General features: G+C 49.4%; 9 protein-coding genes and 1 non-coding gene across 10 annotated transcripts; 4 read left to right on the top strand and 6 right to left on the bottom strand.

Annotated features, from left to right (window-relative positions):
• Positions 1-565: 565 nt before the first annotated feature.
• On the top strand, positions 566-775 carry UHO2_07082 (uncharacterized protein; the record flags this gene model as incomplete). Its single annotated transcript, XM_041556538.1, has 1 exon — positions 566-775. The coding sequence occupies one exon, from the start codon at positions 566-568 to the stop codon at positions 773-775; it is 210 nt and encodes a 69-aa protein (XP_041412472.1).
• A 710-nt stretch (positions 776-1,485) lies between these two features.
• Positions 1,486-2,308, bottom strand: UHO2_07081 (uncharacterized protein; the record flags this gene model as incomplete). The annotated part of the gene is made up of 4 exons (XM_041556537.1): positions 1,486-1,707; positions 1,781-1,900; positions 1,991-2,116; positions 2,168-2,308. The coding sequence occupies 4 exons, from the start codon at positions 2,306-2,308 to the stop codon at positions 1,486-1,488; spliced, it is 609 nt and encodes a 202-aa protein (XP_041412471.1).
• Positions 2,309-2,637: 329 nt separating this feature from the next.
• Positions 2,638-3,420, bottom strand: UHO2_07080 (uncharacterized protein; the record flags this gene model as incomplete). Its single annotated transcript, XM_041556536.1, has 1 exon — positions 2,638-3,420. The coding sequence occupies one exon, from the start codon at positions 3,418-3,420 to the stop codon at positions 2,638-2,640; it is 783 nt and encodes a 260-aa protein (XP_041412470.1).
• Positions 3,421-3,743: 323 nt separating this feature from the next.
• Positions 3,744-3,858, bottom strand: UHO2_10194. Its single transcript, XR_005960702.1, has one exon. It is a non-coding gene; the product is annotated as a ribosomal RNA (ribosomal RNA).
• Positions 3,859-4,423: 565 nt separating this feature from the next.
• On the bottom strand, positions 4,424-4,830 carry UHO2_07079 (uncharacterized protein; the record flags this gene model as incomplete). Its single annotated transcript, XM_041556535.1, has 2 exons — positions 4,424-4,486; positions 4,582-4,830. 2 exons carry the CDS (start codon positions 4,828-4,830, stop codon positions 4,424-4,426), a joined length of 312 nt encoding a protein of 103 aa, XP_041412469.1.
• A 498-nt stretch (positions 4,831-5,328) lies between these two features.
• UHO2_07078 (uncharacterized protein) lies at positions 5,329-6,333 on the top strand (the record flags this gene model as incomplete). The annotated part of the gene is made up of 1 exon (XM_041556534.1): positions 5,329-6,333. The coding sequence occupies one exon, from the start codon at positions 5,329-5,331 to the stop codon at positions 6,331-6,333; it is 1,005 nt and encodes a 334-aa protein (XP_041412468.1).
• Positions 6,334-7,150: 817 nt separating this feature from the next.
• UHO2_07077 (uncharacterized protein) lies at positions 7,151-9,019 on the top strand (the record flags this gene model as incomplete). The annotated part of the gene is made up of 1 exon (XM_041556533.1): positions 7,151-9,019. One exon carries the CDS (start codon positions 7,151-7,153, stop codon positions 9,017-9,019), a length of 1,869 nt encoding a protein of 622 aa, XP_041412467.1.
• A 183-nt stretch (positions 9,020-9,202) lies between these two features.
• Positions 9,203-10,942, bottom strand: UHO2_07076 (uncharacterized protein; the record flags this gene model as incomplete). Its single annotated transcript, XM_041556532.1, has 1 exon — positions 9,203-10,942. One exon carries the CDS (start codon positions 10,940-10,942, stop codon positions 9,203-9,205), a length of 1,740 nt encoding a protein of 579 aa, XP_041412466.1.
• Positions 10,943-17,895: 6,953 nt separating this feature from the next.
• Positions 17,896-18,770, bottom strand: UHO2_07075 (uncharacterized protein; the record flags this gene model as incomplete). Its single annotated transcript, XM_041556531.1, has 2 exons — positions 17,896-18,482; positions 18,593-18,770. The coding sequence occupies 2 exons, from the start codon at positions 18,768-18,770 to the stop codon at positions 17,896-17,898; spliced, it is 765 nt and encodes a 254-aa protein (XP_041412465.1).
• A 620-nt stretch (positions 18,771-19,390) lies between these two features.
• Positions 19,391-21,517, top strand: UHO2_07074 (uncharacterized protein; the record flags this gene model as incomplete). Its single annotated transcript, XM_041556530.1, has 1 exon — positions 19,391-21,517. One exon carries the CDS (start codon positions 19,391-19,393, stop codon positions 21,515-21,517), a length of 2,127 nt encoding a protein of 708 aa, XP_041412464.1.
• Positions 21,518-21,698: the final 181 nt, after the last annotated feature.

Raw genomic sequence — 21,698 nt, 5'->3', positions numbered from 1 at the left:
TCCAGAGATCGATCCATCTGTGCTATTGGATGACAACTTTTATGAACCACCCACTTGATGGGTGAGGCAATGTCTTGCTTCAGATTCAGAGGAGCAGACTGCTTAGTCATCCAGCAACACCACAGTTTGTTGTAGTTCTCACTTGTCTCAGCACTATCATACCAGTCATAAGCACTAGCCATCCCAGCAAACCAACTTGTCCCTTTTCTCTGTTTTGCATGTCTTGATTCATGTTTCCATTGTTTCTTGCTGTCTTTACTCTGTTGATACTGTTTTTATGTTTGCATTTGTAAGCTTGTAACCTGATCCACCCAAAATCCAAGTCTCTTGTGAAACTGCATTGTTGTGTGCTTCAGAGAACACCCAGTCAGAGGTCACAATTGTTGATAGGGTTATGTTGTCTTGTGTCACTATGGTTTGGACAAGCTGGTTTTAGGTTTTTGGACAATGGGAAGATGGTGTATTGACATGACTATCTACATAAATGAGTATGACTATTTATGCTTGCTGGACACAGGTGGGGCATGCTGGTTGAGGAGTCCCAAGCCCCTCAACCCCTATCACAATGCAGGGATGCATCATGAGGAGGTCTGTTCCCTCAACCCCTATATCAGCAATATTGGCAGATGCTGCTGATATGAGGTCAGGTCAACCTCCAACAACAATTGGCACTTTTGAGGATTCTCCTGATAACCAGAACAGTCACTTACATCTGTTCTGGTCCTCAATTTGGCCTGAAAATTCAGTTGAGGTTAACAACCAAATCAGTTGCTAACAGCCATTTTGGCTGTCAAAAAAAATTGGAAATTAACAACTGATTCGGTTGCTAAGAGCTGTTTTGGCTGAAGGAAAATTGGAAAAGAGCCTGGAAATGGCAATCTACTTGGTTACTTCCTTACGACATGCATGTAGCCTGTGCATGTAACACGGTGGCTCAGTGATGCTTCTTCGCCTTTTCTTCCTCGACTCAGCCATTGTTACCACGATAGTGCCACCTTTTCGACCTTTGCAATCCATTTGATCCGCTTCCTTTCCCTCCCACCTCCCACCTCCCATCTCCCACCTCGGACAGAGCCGATCTGATCGGAGATCGGTCTGAGCCGATACAATAAGGGATCGGGTACCGCTTAGTCCCGCTCGTTGTCATACTTGGTCATTAAGGGATGCTCCCACTTTTGGCATGTGCCGATACTTTGTATATATATCAAGCGGAGAGCTCGAGGCTCCCACCACATTCCCTCTCTAGGTCAATATAGTATAGTGTTTTTGCTCAATAGCTTGAACACTGTGCTTAGACTGTTGTCGACCGCTGAGTGTCGACACCCGTCGTCCTTTATTATTTCAACATTGAATGGAGTGAGAACAGGGTGAGGAGGAAGAAGAGTTGAAGCACGTGGCTGCTCGGAGTAGAAGCATGCGACCCTTCGGAGTATGCAACTTCTACACCGAGTCCACATTCAATCGCCAACCTCGCTCTCTCGGACCCTAACACCCTCCCAATCTTTCATCGCTAATTCTAACCACTTCATCCATTTTCCGCATCGCTTTACTCAACCTCCCTTGGCCGTGATCTACTTCTGTATCGAACGCATCAATGATTTCGATCTGTTCGCCGATCTCTTGGCCCATCATGACAGCTTGGTTGCGGAGCGAATTGAGGGTGGTGCCGATCTTGTCCAGGGTTGAGTCTTGGCGCGATATCAAGATCTGCAGTCAAACAAAGGAAGGGTTAGTGAAGGGCTAGGAAAGGTGGGAAGGCGAGGGGAATGGGGCTACGTACCTGTTGTTGTTCACGTTCGAAAGCTTCCGTTGCATCTTTGTCTTCTTCTTCTGGGAGGTTGATTTTGGTTGAGGAAGCTCTGCCGGATGGTGGGGATTGTTTTACTACTTTGGATAATGACTGCCAGCGTTCAGCGGTCCAGAAAGAGGAGGATAGTTGTTAGTATCGTCCATGAGCTGCTATTCCGGTCTAAGAAGGGACGGAACTTACATCGATCTCAGCCTCGCATTCGGCAACAAACTCTTTCCTCCTCTTCAATTCTTCCGGTGTCACTCCAAACCTTTCTGGACCACTACGCTCCACGACGAGGACGGACTGTTTTACATCTTCTACGTCCTGCCGTAAGCCTTCGATTGCGTCTGAGAGTCAGTCGTATGCCGAGTCAACCTCGCCGCCAGATGATGAAGATGCGCGTGCTGCTGATGAAGATGATTGAAGAAGTTGACGATAGGATTGAGAGAGAGAACGGGCGGAGGAGAGGGAGGAATTCAGGTCTGATACGAAATCGTGGTATGGATCTCTTGACATCTTATTGCGACGACCCCCTTGAAGGCCAGGTCGATGGTGAGGCTGCCAAGATGCGGTCACTGCTGAGTACAGTATTCTGATTCAACTTATTTGAGCCGTAGAGCGTGGTTAGTCTTGTTGAGAGTGGTCAAAGTCGCAGACTTGGACCTTTTGGCGTTTGTGACTGCTGCTTCTTTTACTCGAACTTACAATCACAGACCCAGGAGAAGAGATCAGGGTGAGTTGGAGTAATGCAAGGTTGGTCCTCTGCGCCATTGCATGTGATACTACTAATACAACATCAAGAAGAGATTCAATATCTTACACCCCAAACAGCTGCGGGAGGAGGATCAATCGTATTCCTCATCCTCGTCCAAACTTCTCTTTACCCCCCTGGATGCTTCATCACCTGTTCCCTGGCCGTCTTGCTGTTTACTCCCTTCCTGTGTCCCCAATCCGCCTGTAGACTGAGAATGAGACTGACTAGGATGAACAGTCGTCATACTAACATCTCCGTCCTCCCCCTCCCCGTCTTCATCATCATCGTAATCATCCCCTGCGCCATCTCTTACACCCTGTTGCTCCCTTCTCGTATTTGAATCGAACAATGCCGAATTCTGCGTACTTTCGTTTGTTCCCTGCGAAGCTCCCCCAGCCTCGCCACCCGCCGTTGCTTGGGTTTCTTCAAAATCATCATACCCTTCCGGGAGCGCATTAGGAACTACCCTGAAGTTTACGTTCGTCAAACACTGGTTTTGCGGTGGCAGCCTCACACCGTGTCTATCTGATATCGGTGGTAGTGGGATAGAGTTCACTGCACTTGCTAGACCGAGAAGCATATCTTTTTCGGGAGGTTGAGTAAAGCTATAATTCACACGTGACTGAATTGCAAGATTGATATCGTCGAGGGAAAGAGAGGAGGAAGCTTGGCGAGAGTTGGCGTGGTCAGAGTAGACGAGTGCGTCGCAAAGGACATCGTGGGTGTATCGATGTGCGAATTCGAGCAGTTGCAGTAGAACGGATGGTTCAACGTCCGAAAGACCCATTGAGGATAGGATGAGGGCAATCAAGCGCGCATCGCGGGGGATAGGACCTCGTAGACCTGTGTCGCTTGTCGAGGCTGTGGTTGACATCGCCATTGTGGCTCTACGAAGAGAGAGGAGGGATCAAGGTCGATGCAGGGTGAGAGATGGAAGGAGGATGAATCAATGCGTCTGCAACAGCGCGCGTACTGACCGAGATCCGAAGACGCGACCCAGAGCCTTTTTGTTGTTTTGTTAGATTTCACACTCTTGTTCGAGTTGTAACCATAGCGACACACCTTTGATACTCCTACACATACTTTCGCACTGACAAGAGATGAGCCGAACAATTTGAGACGCAGCTTGACAACAGAAAAGGAAGAGAAAGTGAGCGAATGGGAGGCAAACAAGAGGGCCAAAAAAAAGAAAAAGAAGAACTGCAGCACCTAGGATTCCCGCGTGGTCCCCCACCGCAGTACTGACTAGACGATACCTTGCTTAACTTCGCAGATCGGACGGGATGCGGTGCTTTCAAGGTTCTATGGCCGCAGATGTAGAGAAATGCCCAGATGTTGTACATATACCGACCTTGACTGTGCGCAGAGACGAGGTTGCCTGTGCACATTTGGCTGCTCTAAAGATGCCTTTAAACTCAGGTGGAAATCAATCTGGGCGAGTGCTTCATACTCTGAGCTCGACGAACGTCACAAGCATGCTCACTCGTAGCTGATGTTCTGGGGCAGGATCATCGGAGGTCTCGCAGCTGCAGAAGGGCCAAGAGATGACGAAGAGCCCCGCACTTCTTCCTCTTTCGTCCTCGTTTCGAATGCTGTCATGTTTCTCAGTCCGTGCCTGAGTGCGGTGCCTGCCATTGAAACCTTCAGGAGTTGTAGGATGGAGTTTTTGACGCTGCTCAAGATGCGGTGTCAAATGCCCCCGTTCTGGCCCCCTAGACTTCTTTCAATGATTTGCTATATGAGCAGCTTAGAGACGCTCGAATTTCGAAAACCGTTCGGTCCAATAGAGTTGATTCGAAGTTGATCGATTGATAATGACCAGTGTACAAAGTGTGTCGAATCGGAAAGTGTTGTGCTGCTGTTGATCAGAAGGTGATTTACCACGAAGCCTTCTTAACACCGGGCAATTCGTTCGCTAACGCCTTCATTCTGAACTGATACTGTTACCGCACAAATCAACGCAAGACACAAAAAACAAAGTCAGCCCCATCTTTCCCCTATTACCCCTTCCATACATGGACTGTATGATACTTACTCTACATAGCCCAAATTCAGAGATTACACCCCGTCCACGGCCAGTCTCTGTGCATCGATTTGAGACAGCCACTGGAATTGTCTTGTTGGGGAACTGGTTGAGTTGGAGTTGTGCCTGGTGACGAACTTTTTGTGGGAGGGTGGTGTTGCGTGCGATGTACTTGAAGGCTCGACGGACGAGTTCGTTGGATTGAACGGCTTGGCGGGTGGCCATGTCGCGGAAGACGCGGGCGTTTGGTCTGATTGGCATTGTAGTGTCCTTCCTTGCTGTCGAGGGTGTTGATGTTGGTATGATGGCGAGAAGGAGGAGGAGATTGAGGAAAGGGTGGAAAAGCGCATTTTCTTGTAGCATTGGCTGATTTTTCGGAGCCGCTCAAGAAAAAAATGTTATGTCGAGCAGAAAAAACAATAAACAAGATTTTTTGATGCCTCCACCCTGCGAGGAAGGGTCGGGACCCTGAGCTTCAAAAAGAAAAAAAAAAAAAAAAAAAAAAAAAAAAGAAAAAAAAGAAAAAGAAAAAGTGTTTCTTCTTGACTGGCTCGTGGATTCTCTCATTCGTACAACTATCATACCGACATCTTGGTTCCGCACAAACGGCGTCTGGCGGCTCACGAAACGGGAGACCGCATCAGAAGTATCACAGAAAGGAGGCGGCGAGCATGTGCTGAGCCTACTATCAACTGCAGCCAGGGTGCGGACAAGCACATGCTCAACGGGCATCCACTCTGCGCAGCACAACGAGTCAAGATGTCTTCCAGCACAACCGGCCCTCCGCACAAGAAGCGACGTTATGTCGACTCGAATCCCGTCAACGGCGCCCTCGGAAACGACGACTCATTCGGCACTCGATCTCTACCCGTAGCCACTCTTCCAGACGACTTCAGTGGAGATCCCCTGGACGGCGAACAGTACCTTGCTGTTGTCCGACGTGAAGCTTTGACTGCACCAGGCATTTTTTTCGCTGAGCACAACCCCTATGGCTCACCCACAGCTGAAGAAGCTTCGATCGAGACACCTCTGTCATCGACCACTTGGGTAACAGGCAGCAAAGAAGAAGAAGCTCTACTAATGCCCACTCTAGAATGGCGTTCAGCATTCGAACTGCAATTCAAGAATGCGCGCGAAGCACTCAGCAATCCACCCACATCCCCTGTTAAGCTTACCAAAGATGATCTCCCCAAAGTCGGCAACTTCTCTGCCTGGTATGCATGGATGCATGGCCGTCCACCGCCGCCCCTTTCGCCGGAGGAAGCAGAGAAGCAATCTCGGAAAGGACACACGTGGAAACTACGCGAGCCGTCAGCAGCACTCTTACTGCGACTTAGCACAGAACAGATACTGGGTTTGCTCGAGGCTTTTCCGTGCTGGCTTGCGCATCGAGTTGCTATCCCCGACTCGCAGCAAAGCAAAACAGGAGGGGAGAAAGGAGGAAGAGAGGTAGTGCAGCCTCTGCATGCACGATGGATGTTCGCTCTGCTCTTGCGGCTAGATGGCAGGTTGGTTAGTGAAGAGATCAGCACACTGCGCACCTTGGCAAGAGCATGTGTAGCAGCCATCACACTTGCGAGGATCAGAAGAAAAGCAGTTCGGTCACGAAACAAAGCGGATCAAACCGAACAGCAGCAAGAAGAGCAGCAGAGCATGAGAAGGAATGAAGCAGGAGCATGGATGATCGTCACCATAATTGCATCGGTTTGGGGTCAGTCGGATCTATGGGATGATGCTGCTGTTGATATGAAACGTGTCACCTAGCCTCGCACACTCTCCGAACCATCATGATACATGCTGCGGTAGATACCATCGATCTTCTCGATAAGCATTGTAAGATCTCGCCCGATGAGCACCACAGTCTGTATCGGGAGATCAAGTCTATTTCGAGTCTTGTGTCGTAAAAAAGCAACAATTACACGGCGGCAAAAGTTGAAGCCGAAACAATTCCAAAACAATTCCAAAACAATTCCAAAACAATTCCAAAATAATTCCGAAACAAATGCCAAGAAAAGCGGAGTCGTAACTTCCTCCGGCCTTTTCTTATTCGCAATTACAAAAAAAAGATGCCGATGTCAAGTTCAATTTGTATTGCAAGGCAGGAGGGACAAGGTTTAAGTTTTAAATTTGGTGTGAACCGTCGGCACGGTCGAATTCACATGCCATCATGCTTTCCTTTTCTTTTGTGCGACCCTTGGCATGCTCGCAACCACTCATGCCATCACTCGCACAAGCATCGCTTCATTAGTAACTCTTTGCCGACAAAGGCTTCGGCATCTTTAGCATACCGCCGTTCACGGGTACCCCTGAATCGTTGCCTTTCGCACTCGCTTTCATCTCCAAGAGCTCAATAAGCATCGATGATCTCGCTCAAACTCGACTCACGACCATCTCATACACACAACACCCTTAGCTTGCATCTACATTATCCGTCCCATCATGTCGTGCTGACGTTGATTTCACCATACGCTTTCCTACCATCAACTTTCCAGTGGTCAGCACCCACCACCACCACCATCACCACATCCACCACATCCACCGCCTTTGTCCAGCACGTTGTAATCACGACGACACAGCAAAGATGACAGAACCATCAATACAGCCTCCACCACCAACACTTGCACCTTCTGAAACCGCCCTTTCACAGGACACACTCCCACCATCATCCCAGTTCCCACTCCAACCACTCACACAAGGTGAGATCGAAGACATCCACCTCGTCGGCGGCGAAGACTCTCGTCAATGGTCGCATTCAAAGAAATGGGCCACCACCGTCATCATCTCGCTCATGGGATTCATCTCCCCGCTTGGCTCATCGATTCTGGTACCCGGCAATGCATTCGTCGATCACTCCTTTGGGCTCGCATCCCGCACACTCTCCCTCCTTCCCGTATCGCTTTTCGTGATGGGTCTAGGCGTCGGCCCATTCATCCTTGCCCCTTGCTCGGAAACCGTCGGTCGACAACCCGTCTACGTCATCACCTCTGCCCTCTTCATCGTGTTCAACCTGGCCTCTGCCTTCTCGCCCAACTTTATCGTCCTCAATGTCTTCCGCTTTTTCGCCGGAGTAGCGGGCAGTACTGGTCCAAGCTTAGGCGCAGGCAGCATCGGAGACATGTTTGCACCCAAAGAACGAGGTCGTGCACAATCCCTCTACGGTCTAGGACCCCTCATGGGTCCAGTACTAGGCTCTATCGTAGGCTGCTTCATTGCTGCCGGCACTCGCGATTGGAGATGGTTGCTCCACACACTCACTATCCTCTCAGCAGTAGTGTTTGTCATCATCGTCTTTTTCCTCAACGAAACCTACGCCCCCGTCCTCCTTCGCAAGAAGAGGGAACGCGCAGTAGGCCAACGTCTGCAGGAGATCAAACAGCAAGATCCAATCACAGCAACACTCATCATCCCTCCGGCAACCATCAAATCGCGTCTCACCAAGTTCGCACATAAGGCTCTACCGAGCAACGAGATACTGCACAGGTTGAAGATGGCTCAATCTCGACCTTTTCGTTTACTCTTTACGAATCCGATCTGTGCGATCTTTTCGTACTATCTTGGGTTTTGTTATGGGATCATCTATCTCTTTCTCACCCAGCATCCGTTACTGTTTCAGACTCGGGATGGGGAGCGGAATGCTCCACCGCCGAATGTCCTTCCTACCTATAATTGGGATTTGGGTATCTCAGGTCTTTCCTATTTGGGTTTGGGACTGGGCTTCTTGGTTGCGGCATTCACCAATGTCTTGCTGCAGGATGAGATCTATGCAAGGTTGGTGGAAGCAGATGGAAAGGTTGGATTGTGGTTATTGGCTCGTGATCCAACGACCATCGCCAGCCTTGTTCGACATAATGAAGCTGGGAAGCATGCAGAAGACGTCGAGAAGCACCACGAAGAAGCGCAAGTACCACAACGCAACTCCTCCGGCGCCAACTCTGCTCTTGGAAACAACACCCCCATTCACAACCCCGACGCTATCGCCCCGACCGCTAAACCCGCCATGGAACCCTCAAAACAAACCGCAACACCAGCACCACCGGCAAAGAAGGGCCGACCGGAATACCGCCTGCCCCTCTGCTTCGTAGGAATGCTAATCCTCCCCACTGGCCTCCTCACTTTCGGTTGGTCAGCAGCAAATCAAACTCACTGGATCGTCCCCCTGATTGCATCGTTCCTGGTTGGTTGTGCAACAATCCTTTGCTTTCAAACGATCCTTGTCTATCTTGTCGACGCCTTCGTGCCCTACTCGGCTTCAGCGACTGCATGCGCGGTGTTGATCAGATCGATTTTGGCCGCTGCTTTCCCACTGTGCGCCGAGTATATGTTTGAGGATCTTGGCTACGGTTGGTCGTGCACCTTGTTGGCTGCCATTGGATTGTTGGGGCTTCCGGTACCGTTGATTTTGTTCAGGTATGGTGAACCACTGAGGTTGCGGTACAAGTTCAAAGGCTAAGTTTGCGATGGAAAAAGGAAGCAAGAATAGGAACACTCTTGTACTTGTATCACTATGCATAGCATCTAATGGAATCCTCTCATCACTATAACAATCGCACATGATCAGATTGACAATGATAGTAGGGAGAGGTAATAATATCATCCATGAGAATATCATGTTGTATTTAGATTGCAGCACTGTCTACAACTTGGCCGCCAGCGGAGCAGCTCGGGCATGAACCTCCTTCTTCAACACCTTGCCCAGTACGTCACTCTGCTTATGCAACCCGCTTGCCAAGATCTTTGCTGGAATCGGTCTCAGCGCGGAAAGCAAGGCGACCAACACACTCAACAAGGCCAGACTACCCGCCTGATGAGCACTAGCTAACGGAATGGGTACCATGTAGATCAATGTCGTGATGCCCAACGTAACCTGTGCTGCGACGAGGGCTACACTCGCATTTGCTAGCTGCGACACTCGAGGAGGAAGTACTGGCATCATTTCTGCTATCCCTGTACCGCCGCTGGTTGCTTTGACAGCGGAAGAGTAGGCTCGGGAAAGACGACGAGTCTTGAAGGCCAGTGCAAGGACAGTGCAAGCGGTAGTGATGGCTAGGGTTCGGTGGATGAGTTGCACCGTAACTGGGTTCTGGGTAAGGTTGCGAATTACTTTGTCAGATCGATCTGAGCGCTGGGCGAAACGGTCGTCCATTAACTCGTCCATTGGGGGTGCGATTCGGCCTTCACCCATGGTGGGAAACTCGTTGTAGACCAATCCGGCATCCAAGCCTGCAACGAGTGCGCCGGACATGGCAGTGGTGAAGACTAGACCGGCAACGATTTTTGTCAACCTGGAATGAGATCGGAGCAAAGGGTGGTTGAGAGTGTTTGCCAACTGCTGCAGCGCAGCCTGCGATCTCGCCTTTACACCAGAAACCGACCCAGTTAGGGTGGCAGCTTTATAATCCCTCTGCACGGCCAAGCCAGTATGCAGCATGGCCAAATAAACAAGGAAAGCGGCACCCATATGCATCGCCAACCTGAAATGCGATACCCTCGGAGTCCAATCAGCCGCAGCAACACTAGTCTGTGCCGAACTAGTGGGAACACTCTTGACGCCTTCGCCACCTTCTACCTCTACCATCTTCTGCGTTGCACTCTTTTCTGGCGCACTCAAACCACTCTTGACCATAAACCAACCCAAGAAACCCTGGAAGCCAATACCTGCTGCAATGGCTAATAACTTCCACCTGGTCCCCACACCAACCCACTTTCGCGTTACAAAGTAGGCGGCGGGTAAGGTGAACGCAACACCGATAACTCGACCGAGCACTCGATGGCCCCATTCCCACATGTAAATACTCTTGAAGTCATCGAGAGACATGTTGGAGTTGAGGAGGGTGAATTCGGGTGTCTGCTTGTACTTGTCCCATTCGGCGATCCATTCTTCAGTTGTGGTGGGGAGACGCATGCCTTTGAAGCCTGGATTCCATTCGGTGATGGAGAGTCCGGATTCGGTGAGTCGGGTGAGACCACCGACTACGACGATGGCGTATACGAGGAAGGCGAGCGAGTAAAGATGCAGTGCGACGATGGGTTTGGATACGAGCGGTGTTGATGAGGTCTTGCTGCTGCTGCTGCTGGAGGAGTTGGTGGAGGAGGTTGATGCAGAGGTGGAGGAAGCGGATGAGTGTAGGTCGGCAGGGGAGATGGTTGCGGTTGATTGGAAGCGCTTGTTCGCCAGAGCCTTCCATACCGCTGTCCTATCCAGTGCTGAGGAGGGTCTCGGCGTCATCGACAACGGAGGCATCCCCAATCCAACCGATGTTGTCGTTCTGAGTGTTGAGAAAGCCGAACGCTGGACCATCGTCGGCGACAGGATCGAGACGGGGGCTGAAGCTGCGAGCCTCAACCCTAACCTGGGCATCATACGAGCGGCCATGTCGGCTCAAAAGATGAGCTGTGTGCTGGTCATATGACGTTTGAGATGTAGAATAGATTGGTGAAGACCAAGGGCACAAGTAGGTGAGCGTGAGTGTTATCAGAAGAAGCAAGTGGCATGCTGACATCCGCGGCTAAAAAGCTCGAATAACGGAAATGAGCGGAAAGGAAAGATTATCAAATACTGCTTTTTTCTTCTTTTTTTTTCTTTTTTTTTTCTTTTAATTGAAGATAACAATTAATACTCGGCGATATCGGGGTCACGATCAGACTCCCTTTACCACAGCTGTGTGTTCTATGTAATGCTTAGTTTTCATAGTGTGAAACTAAATGACAAACACATATATATACTCCATTCACTGCTCTGGTCCTATCCAAGACAGGATGTGTCACTTCATTCATACTCCTGTGTTGCTATGATACTGAGTGCCACTGTGCTGTCACCATGACAACAATCATGTACCTCATTGTGCTTCTCGCTTAAGTGAGCCTCCCGTGTCTCAGTGTCTTGGCCGTAACATGTGCATCTTGCTTGAGATGCTGACACATCTTCAACTCCCCCTTTCGGCGGGATCTCCAGCCCTATCATCCTAGCTAATCGTGAGGTGTTGAGACCCTGTAAAGGTTTTGTCAAGATGTCTGCAATGTTGTTTGCTGTTCTGATATGTTTGATTACCACATCACCCTCTTGCATGTGATCGCAGATGAAGTGATACCATGTGTCGATGTGCTTTAACTTCCAATGTTTGGCTGGATCCTTACTCACTTGCATGCACCCCTGGCTATCTGTGTATAGTATGGGCTGAACATTTGTGATCTCCAAATCCCAGAGCAGGTACGAAAAGAACAATGCTTCTCTCACTGCCTCAGAAGCGGTGACAAACTTGGCTTCAACTGCCGACAGTGCCACACACTTTTGAACATGAGACCTCCAGCTTACTGGACATCCATATACATATGTTATCGACCCTGAAGTACTCCTTCATCCATTTGTGGGGTCGGATGCCCAGTTTGCATCAGTATACGTTGTTACCAGTGTATCCAAGCACTTGTTTGTCTCCCCTCCTAAATGCAACTGGTATCCATTCATCTGGTTCAGATATTTTACCATGTGAATGGCTGCCTTCCATGCACTGTCGATCGGGATCAACATGTATTGTGACAATATGCCAATGGCAAAGGCAATATCTGGTCAGGCTGTGTTAGAGACCCATAATAGTTGGCCGACCAACTCTTGATATTTCTTTGCTTGCTGAGGATCACATCTCTCGCCTCCAGCGACATTCACTATGCTTAGCATGGGTACCCAAGATTTCTCGTTTGCTCCTCCTAACCATTTGCTCACCATTTCTTTGATGTATGCTGTTAGACCTAGAGATATCTTCCTCCATTTCCTATCATGTGTGATCTTGATACCCAGAAATTCTTTGATCCTTCTGTTGTCTTGTGTTTCCCATTTGTCCATGATCTCTTGCTTGGTGCAGTCTACTTCATCATGACTGGGTGATGTTATCAGCATGTCATCCACGTATGTTGTGATGATCATGATCTTGTCGCCTGTCCCTCTTGAGTATAGGCATGGTGTGCTCGGCATGCAATGAAAACCGATCATCCAGAGATGTGAGTCTAACTCAATGTTCCATTCTCGGCCCAATTGTTTCAGACCGTACAGTCCTTTCACTACCTTCAATGCTTTTCCAGGTGGTATCTTGATTCCTACTGGGGGCTTTAGATATACATCATGGTGTATAGTAGAGTTCAGGTATGCTTGCTTTATGTCAATAGAGTCTATTTCCCAATCTCGTATTGCTGCAACAGTGATCACCCCTCGAATAGATTGGATGGGCACTACTGGTGCGAAGACCTCTGTGTAGTCGATGCCCTCGCATTGAGTGAAACCTCATGCCAAAAGCCAGGCTTTGAACTTTGTTGGCATGAGGTTCACATCGGTTTTGATCTTGAGTACCCAACGTGTGTCGACAGTGTTTGCACCCTTCAGTAGGTTGATGATCTTCCACATGCCCATTGCTTCTAATCCATCCAGCTCCTTTTGCATGGCCTCCTCCCAGTGCTTTCTGTCTTCTCCACTTATTGCTTCATGTATGGTTGGGTCCAGGTTCTTTCTCCATTCCGGTCGCATCGCTATGAGTCCAAAGGATTTACTGTCAAACTGAGTTTCAGTGATTGATCCTTGTTCCATCACCTCCGCCATTCCTCTGCTTAATCTTTCTTCTGAATCTGTCTCCATATCCATGTATTCTTGTAGTGGCCTTTCATCTGTTTCGTCGAATATGTTTTCTTTGTTATATCCTAGGTCTTCAAAATCCTCTTCTGTCATCATCACTGGAGGTGCCTTTGTGTCGACTGGTCACCACTCCATTCTGTCTGACCAGCACTTTGATTCCATGAATTTTGCTGAATTGCTCCAGAACATGTTCGGATTATAGTCCGGACTGTAGAATAACCAGCCCTTTCTCTCTAGACTGTATCCCAAGAAAATGGATGCGATGGCTCGCTGGTCCAGTTTCTTGTTGTCCCGTTTGACTTTGGGTATGTTTACCCATGCCAGACAACCAAACACTCATAGGAGTCTTAAAGCTCACTCTGGCGACTTACTGAACATGGCTTGATAAGGGAACTCATTATCAACGCTCGGAGTGAGGTTGATTTTGAACACCACAGCTCTGATTGCATATGGCCAAAACCTCTTCGGCAGTCTCCTCTGCATCAGCAATGTTCTCATCTTCTCTCCAAGGGTCCTGTTCATTCTCTCCACCTGCCCATTTTGTTTGCTGTTGTACCCCATGGTGGTTTGCCACTCTATGCCCTTTTCTAATGACCACTCTAATGCATCGTTGCTTTTCCATTCAGTTCCTTGGTTGGAACAGATCACTTTTAGCTTCTGATCCATCTGTGTCTCCAGGAATGAAACAATCCTTTTGAGTTGCATGAATGCATGACTCTTTCGCACCAATGGCTGTGCATACACATACTTGCTATGATCGTCGATTAGCACCAGAGTGCACATATACTCCGTCACGTGGGATGAGTCTATTATTAGATCGATGTGGATGAGGTCCAGGGGCCCCACAGCTCTTTCGCCACTACCTTGCCCCATCCGGGCACTTGTGCTCTTGGATTGTACACATTGCTCACATGTCAGAGCAGTGTTTGGATCCAGATGCATGGTATGCTTATTCTTTAATTTACTCGTGATCGTCCTGGCTTTGTCTCTTCCTGGGTGTCCAAGGCGCTCATGCCATAGTTGTTCCTTTGAAACTTTTGGCTCATTCTTAATATGCTCGAACTCCTTGTCAACACCTTCAAACAGTGATGCTGACGTGACCATTGCACTTTCTTGCCATGTGTCGCCTCAGAACTCCAAAAGTCCTCGCTTGCGATTCTTTGCAATTTTAAGTGTCATGCTGTTTGTTAGAACAATCTGGCCGCCAGTTGCGTCCAATGTCACTCGTGCTCCTTCATCTGTTAATGAATTTGTTGACAGAAGGTTAACATTAAGATGCTTCACATATAGTACATTTTGGAGGGAGATTTCCCCATAGTCTGTTGATATGCTTGCATCTCCTATAGCTGCCGCTTCCAAAACCTCGCTTCCAGCAGTAATTATCCACTTTCGGCAAGTTCTCAGGTGGATGAGCATGCTATAGTTGTTTACCATGTGATAACTCGCCCCCGAATCCAAGATCCAATGAGCTGTTTCCTTGGTGTTCGGAGGGTCTTGTGAGAGGGTGAGGGAGCACCACACTTCCTATTTAGGTTTGGCAAGGGGGGAGTCTTTGGGGATAGTAACTGAAGCATCGCATTGACTAATGCCATGTCCCGGTCGCTTGCAGATCCAGCATTGGATTCGGCATGATCTTCCTGCATTCTTCAGGCTCGTGTGGCTATTGTCGGCTTTGGCTTTGGTCTCTCCGGTCCATTTGCTTTGATCATCATTGCCAGCAGTCTGAGCACTGGCTTGGCGGGGGTCGATCTTTTGCATGGGGATGCTCTTGACAGCGGTCTGTTGGATGCTTAGTGTGGTGGCGAGGGTGTTGAAATCGATTTGATGGACAGTGGCAACTGTCTCCTTATACACCGGATGCCAGATTGTGCATTTCTGCAGAGCCGAGAACAATGTATCATCGGTGAATGGTTTGCCGAGGAGGCTACTTTCAGTCTGTATGGACTGGATCTCTTGAATTAGCTTTCTGGCATCTGAGTGAAACATCTTTGTGTCATTGAGCTGCAAGATGAGCACAAGTCTGTGAGACGTCTTGGTGGCTTCATCCGTGAGACCATTTTCGATCTTTCTCCATACTTGGTTGAAAGTAAGGTACTCCTTGATTACATCTAGAACAAGGTAGTTTACATTGTATACTCTGGTAGTGTCGATTGTTCCACACAGGGCATTGATTAATGCATCATCGAGGGAGCAGCTCCATTTTGGGTGCTTCTTGTTGTATGTTCCCTCGAGATGTTTCATCGCATGGGGCATGGATTGGAGGAAAGATTTCACATGAGTGCTCTGTCATGGGCCTGGATGCTCAAGAAGCAGGAGGGTCACTGGTTCATATGGAAGGAGCACAGGTATCGAAGACCTAGTCAACACCAGTAGAGAGCATGGTCGTAGTGCAGTCTCCATGGAGACCATGGACTCCTATGGACTCACATGCAAAGGAGGGCCAAGCACAGCCACGAGGAGGACCAAGCTCAAGGAGCAGGCACAGCCACGAGGAGGACCAAGCTCAAGGAGCAGGCACAGCCACGAAGAGGACCAAGCTCAAGGAGCATGCAGATGGTTACCACTCAGGGGCTCGAGAGACAAGAGCCAAAGGAACTGTCTCTGATCAAAGGAGGAGGAGCAGTGTCGAAGGAGTCGACACCAGGTCATGAGGAGGAGGAGCTGTGTCGACCAAGAGGCACAGGGGTGCCAAGCAGGAGAGGCCCCTGAGCAGTACTCGATGAAGAAGGTACTCTATGGAGAGAGAGCAGGAGCAGCATCGCTGGCGATGCTGAGAAGAGGTATATAACCATGCTTTCTCATCATCATAGGTCGAGTGGATCCTCATCCACTCTACTCACCATACAACTAGTCAATACTTTAGAAACACAAGTACTCATTAGTTACAGTCAGCATAGCAGCAATCTATCAAGGTTGCTCCTCATCGTAGTGTGTGTGTTGTATCACCACTACCTGACGTCCGAAGGCGCCCATAGCAGGTTAGCGGTCCGGATATAGATAGAACCGAAGGCAGTAGTCCACTGCAGTCCGGGGATCACTTCAAGCATCAAGTCAACACACTGGACACTCGTGTTGACGCCACCAACCTTATCACCAACACCATCAACCTCATTATCACCGACATCACCAATCTCATCACTAACACCATCAACCTCATCATCATCAACACTCACACCAGACCTTGGTGTCATCATAACATTGATATTGATCGTGCCGAGCTACCCCTGAACGGAGTGTCCACAGAGGTCAGCCGAAACCTACGATAGTATATACAACGAACGCCACCTGCTGTCACTGCACAACTTGATAGTCACCGATACCGAGACAATAGCTGTCACACAGTTTGATAGTCACCGAGTATCTCGACAGACCGACCTGGGTTTCAGGCGCGAGACCCCTGACATGCTCCAGCTATAATAGCTGTGTGATGTGAGCTTTGGCACGGGTTCGAGGAGCTTTGCTAGGGTGTGGAAGTTATATCTCTTGTCATCGTTATCGAAGTCGGAGTCGGAATCAGTGTCTTCGTCAGCTTCATTGTCGATGGCCTCCAGCTCATTTTCGTTCGTGGCATCATTGTCAACCCAAACCTGGGTGTTCTTGCCTTTTCTGCTTCCTTTGATCCTCATTTCAGTGTCTTCTACCATTGTTGTCGATGAGTTTCGGTTAGCTTGGTGATAGCTTCTTCAGACTCTTAATCAATTGAAGATAACAATTAATACTCGGTGATATCAGGGTCACAATCAGACTCCCTTTACCACAGCCATGTGTTCTATGTAATGCTTAGTTTTCATAGTGTGAAACTAAATGACAAACACATATATATACTCCATTCGCTGCTCTGGTCCTATCTGAGACAGGATGTGTCACTTCATTCATACTCCTGTGTTGCTATGATACTGAGTGCCACTGTGCTGTCACCATGACAACAATCATGTACCTCATTGTGCTTCTCGCTTAAGTGAGCCTCCCGTGTCTCAGTGTCTCGGCCGTAACACGTGCATCTTGCTTGAGATGCCGACGCATCTTCAACTCTTTTGCTTTGCTCAACTGCACAGGCCGTCTTTCCTCATGGCCAGTAAAAACATGTGAGCTATAGTTCGATCTCACATCTTCGCCAACTTCGCTCACTCGGATACGCATTGTATTCGCATCGACTGTCGCGATAGATATCGGCATAGTTTCCCCGTTATGTTCCAGCCTTATCTTCCTTGTATCATACACACATACATAGAACGCTGGAGGAAATATATATATACACTCAAACCATCTTCTACTTAGTTGATGCTCACTATCGCAATCAATACTCGTGTTCAACGCTATCAATCGCACGCTCTTCCTCACAGCCAAAACCAAAAAGAGAAAAAAGAAAACGGAAATTGCAGGGGAAAGAGAGAAAGTCGCCGCGGGAAATACGATTGAGCAGCCGATAGAATGAATGGTGCGTGGCAATGTGGTAAGGACCCTTGGGTTGGAGATGGATTCTTTCCGAGCGTTGTCGATGGTGTCGAGTCAGTCTTGCACAGACTGAAATGCATGGCCAAGCCTCCTTCATTTTCCCAGGCTGGGCTGCATTCATGCTACCGGAACGAGCGACAGAATGTTGTGCGATGCTGAGGATATGCTGTTGATTGTTATGATGGATGATGGATGATGGTTGTGATGCAAGTGTTCTTCTAATCCCGCCAAAGTACGCCTGTTGACCGGCAAGATCACCTCCTACCACCACGACGCTTAGCCATCTCCTGCGCCTTCTTCTCCTCCTGCAGCCTCTGCTGCTTAATCACATTACCAATACCAGACAGACGCCTATCATCCTTCCTCAAGTAGTACAGCTTAGCCCTCCTTGTCCTCCTCAACTTACCCGACTTATCGTTCTTACCTGCCTCAGCCTTCTGAATCACCCTAACATCCTTCAGCAAGGGGGAATACAAGTTAAACCTCATTTCCACACCCAACTTCTGCACCAGGTTCCTCAGTACGAACGAAGTCGATACACCACGACGTCGTACCGCGATCAACACACCGGAAAAGGTGGAGAAGTTGGTCTTGAGCGGTGAAGTCCAAGATTCGACGATGAGTACAGAACCAGGAGGGATGCGCTCGGGCGATTTACGGTCGAAGAGTTTGGTGAGACGGTTGCCTGGGTCGTAACGTGCTCGGAGGTCGGAGTGGACACGGGGCATGACTGCGTCAAAGATCGTCCTAGGCTCGGGTGGTGGAGTAATGTCCTTTTTGGTCGAGACGAAAGCGGGGACCTCGGGGATCAATGCTGCTGATGAGAAGGGATATGATGCGGCTATATGATCACAAATGTAAGAAAGATGGAATTGTCAGTATCTTGCTGCTGCATTGCGCCTTTTTGATAGACAGATGAATGATCGGGTTCATTGATTTGTGGTAACCTACATCGCTGCGATTGGACTGATGAAGATGCTGCCGGAGCTTTCGAGCTAGCTCGTGTTGTAGAGAAGCATCGTGTCGACTTGGAGCTGGAAGCAACGGCGGAAGACGAAGAGGAGCCTGATCCGATTCGGAGCGACTGGAACAGCGATGTCAGCTGTTTTGTTGATTTTGTTGCTGACATGACGATGTTGAGACACTTGTGGTGTATGTTGGTGATGATGTTGGCAACGATGAGCGAGCCAAAGTGTCACAAACAGGCAATTGCCAAGTCGCAAGCTGAGCCTTTTCTTCTTGAAGCAGCAAAGTGAGTCGAGTTTATTCGTGCGAGAAAAAGTCGGTTCAGCGCCGGATCCGTTCTGGTTTCATTTGGCAGAGAAATCGGGCATTTCGCACCAGTCAAGCCAACCAAAGCGAAGCTTCTCCTACTGCAAAGGCGCTCTTTCTGCTCACTCGACCCTGGCCAACTAGGCTCACCTTTGAATGCTCTTCCCTCGTCCTTTCAACACTTGTTCACATCCACCTCATCATCGTTCCACTTTCGACTTGCACTTGGCAGCGACAACACCCATCGCAGCTATACTGTCGACTACTCTCATCTCATCGTCACCTACAACCACCCGCAACGCTGGCCCAGCATCTGCTGTTAGTTGCACATCCGCATTCAGCAACCCATCCTTGCTGCGGATCTGGTCGTCTCGCTTTCGACGTCAGCATCCATCATCACCTTGCGCACCAATTCCACGCACAACTTGGTCTTCCTCTCCAACCTCGCTTCGCACAGCGGCGAGCTAGACCTCGAAAATGGCGGCGAGAAAGTTGCAAACAGAGATCGACAAGACCTTGAAAAAGGTCGCAGAAGGTGTCGAGATCTTTGAGGACATGTACGAGCTCTTGCAACGATCAACAAATCAAACGCAAAAGGAAAAGATGGAGTCGGATCTCAAAACACAGATCAAAAAACTTCAACGCTTGAGAGATCAGATCAAGACCTGGCTTCAGAGCAACGACATCAAGGACAAGAAGCCATTGCTCGATAACCGCAAACTTATCGAGACACAGATGGAGAAGTTCAAGGCATGCGAAAAGGAAATGAAGACCAAAGCTTTCTCCAAAGAAGGTCTGATAGCTGCCGCAAAGATGAATCCCAAGGATCGCGAGAAGGCGGAAGTGACCGACTGGTTGTCTACTCAGGTGGACGAGCTTTCACGTCAGGTCGAAGCTGCGGAAGCAGAGATCGAGACCATCTCGGGATCCGGTAAGAAGAAGAAGGGTTCTGCAAAGGATGAACGAGCATCACAGCTGGAAGAGGCCAACGACCGAAGGAATTGGCATATCTCGCGAATCGAGATCCTCCTCAGAATGCTCGAGAATGGCAACCTCGAAACCGAGCGTGTGCAGGACATCAAGGAGGATATTGCATACTTTGTCGAGTCCAACATGGAGGAAGACTTTGAGGAGGATGAAGGTATCTACGACGATCTCAATCTCGATGATGGCGAGGAGGCGTTCGGTCTCAAGGAGAATGACGACATGCACAGCAATGTCGATTCCACAGCTGGTATGGATGATCTCAGTTTCCGCGATACACCGACCAAGCCAAGGAGAGACAGTCTTGCTGATACCAACGTCAGCAGTACCAGCGCGACAACCAACAGCACCACCAACAACGGCACTAGCAAGAAGGAAGAGCCGACGACAGCTGTCTCGCCAGTCTCATCCACTCCTGCGCCACCTGCGGCTGCTGCAGCCTCAACGCCATCTGCACCCTCGGTACCTTTGCCAGCGGCCAAGAAGACGACCAAGAAAGCATCGCAAGAGCCTGTTGCAGTTGCCAAAGAGAAGGCGGTACCTACTGCCAACTTTTCGCAAGCTAAAGCAGCTCCCGCATCGCAATCTGCCCTTCTTTCGCCACCCAAAGCATCCAGTGCCGCACCATTACCGCCGATCCGATATGCAGCGGCAGCAGCAGCAGCAGTGGCAGGCAACGCTTCTTGTTCTGCTGACACAGCTGCTTGGCCATCGACAAGTACAGCATCGATCGCCAATGACGCAACATCAGCAGAAAGCGCAAGCGCCGTGCCATCAGCAGTCGGAGCCACACTCACATCTGCAACACAGGCTTTGCCGTCAGGGACCGCATCAGCGGCGCCAGGCACTGTAGCCAAGTCGAATGTTGACGCAATCAAGAACGAGGCCGGTGGCAAGGCGAGATCAGCATCTCCAGCACCACCTGGCCTCACCAAGGTCGATTCAGCAGCAGCAACTTCGACATGGGCACCAGCACAAGATGACAGCACATCCGGCTTCGAGCCTGCACAGCTTGCCGCTTCTTCAGCCGCCGCAAGTGTTGTCCAACCGGCAGGTGGAGGAGCAGGTACAGCAGCTCAACAAGCAGCGGCGCAAAAGCAAGCCGGCACGGAAGCTCGTCTGCCCACCTCTCTCACCGATCTCGTATCTTCCTTCGAGTCTGCCAAGCAAAAATCGCTTCGTCGGGAGGCCAACTTGGGTCTGGTGCACAAATCGCTGGAATCATCCTTCATGAACGTCCCCTCGCCGCTAGACTGTGAGAAACCCAAGTACTACGTACCGAAAAACCCGTTCCGCACTGCAAGCTACTACCCTCAAACGCCGGCCAGCGTTTTCGACAACCCAGCGGTATACAGCAAGTTTGACGTGGACACGCTCTTCTACATCTTCTACTACCAACAGGGGACGTATCATCAGTATCTCGCAGCGAAGGAGTTGAAAAAGCAAAGCTGGAGGTTTCATAAGCAGTATTTGACTTGGTTCCAGAGGCATTCGGAGCCACAGGCGATTACGGATGAGTATGAGCAGGGGGTCTATGTGTACTTTGATTGGGAAGGCAGCTGGTGTCAGAGGAAGAAAAGCGATTTCAGGTTCGAGTATCGGTGGTTGGAGGATAACTGAAGGTCATTGGGGAGAAAGTTGTAAGTTGATGGTTCGCTCTTTGAATGACAGATGAAAATGTTCAAGATTGGATGGATGCGAGCGTCTATCTATGCTATGTCGTCGCTGTGCTAAGACCAAAGGGTAGGCAGCTACTATGAAGCAACAGCATCCATGCAAACACAAGAACGGTTGCCCCTGT

The sequence above is a fragment of the Ustilago hordei genome (assembly GCF_900519145.1).
Source record: "Ustilago hordei strain Uho2 genome assembly, contig: UHO2_contig_23, whole genome shotgun sequence".
Classification (NCBI taxonomy): Eukaryota; Fungi; Basidiomycota; class Ustilaginomycetes; order Ustilaginales; family Ustilaginaceae; genus Ustilago; species Ustilago hordei.
The sequence above is the reverse complement of the archived record's forward strand: the minus strand, read 5'-3'. Positions and strand labels throughout refer to the sequence as shown.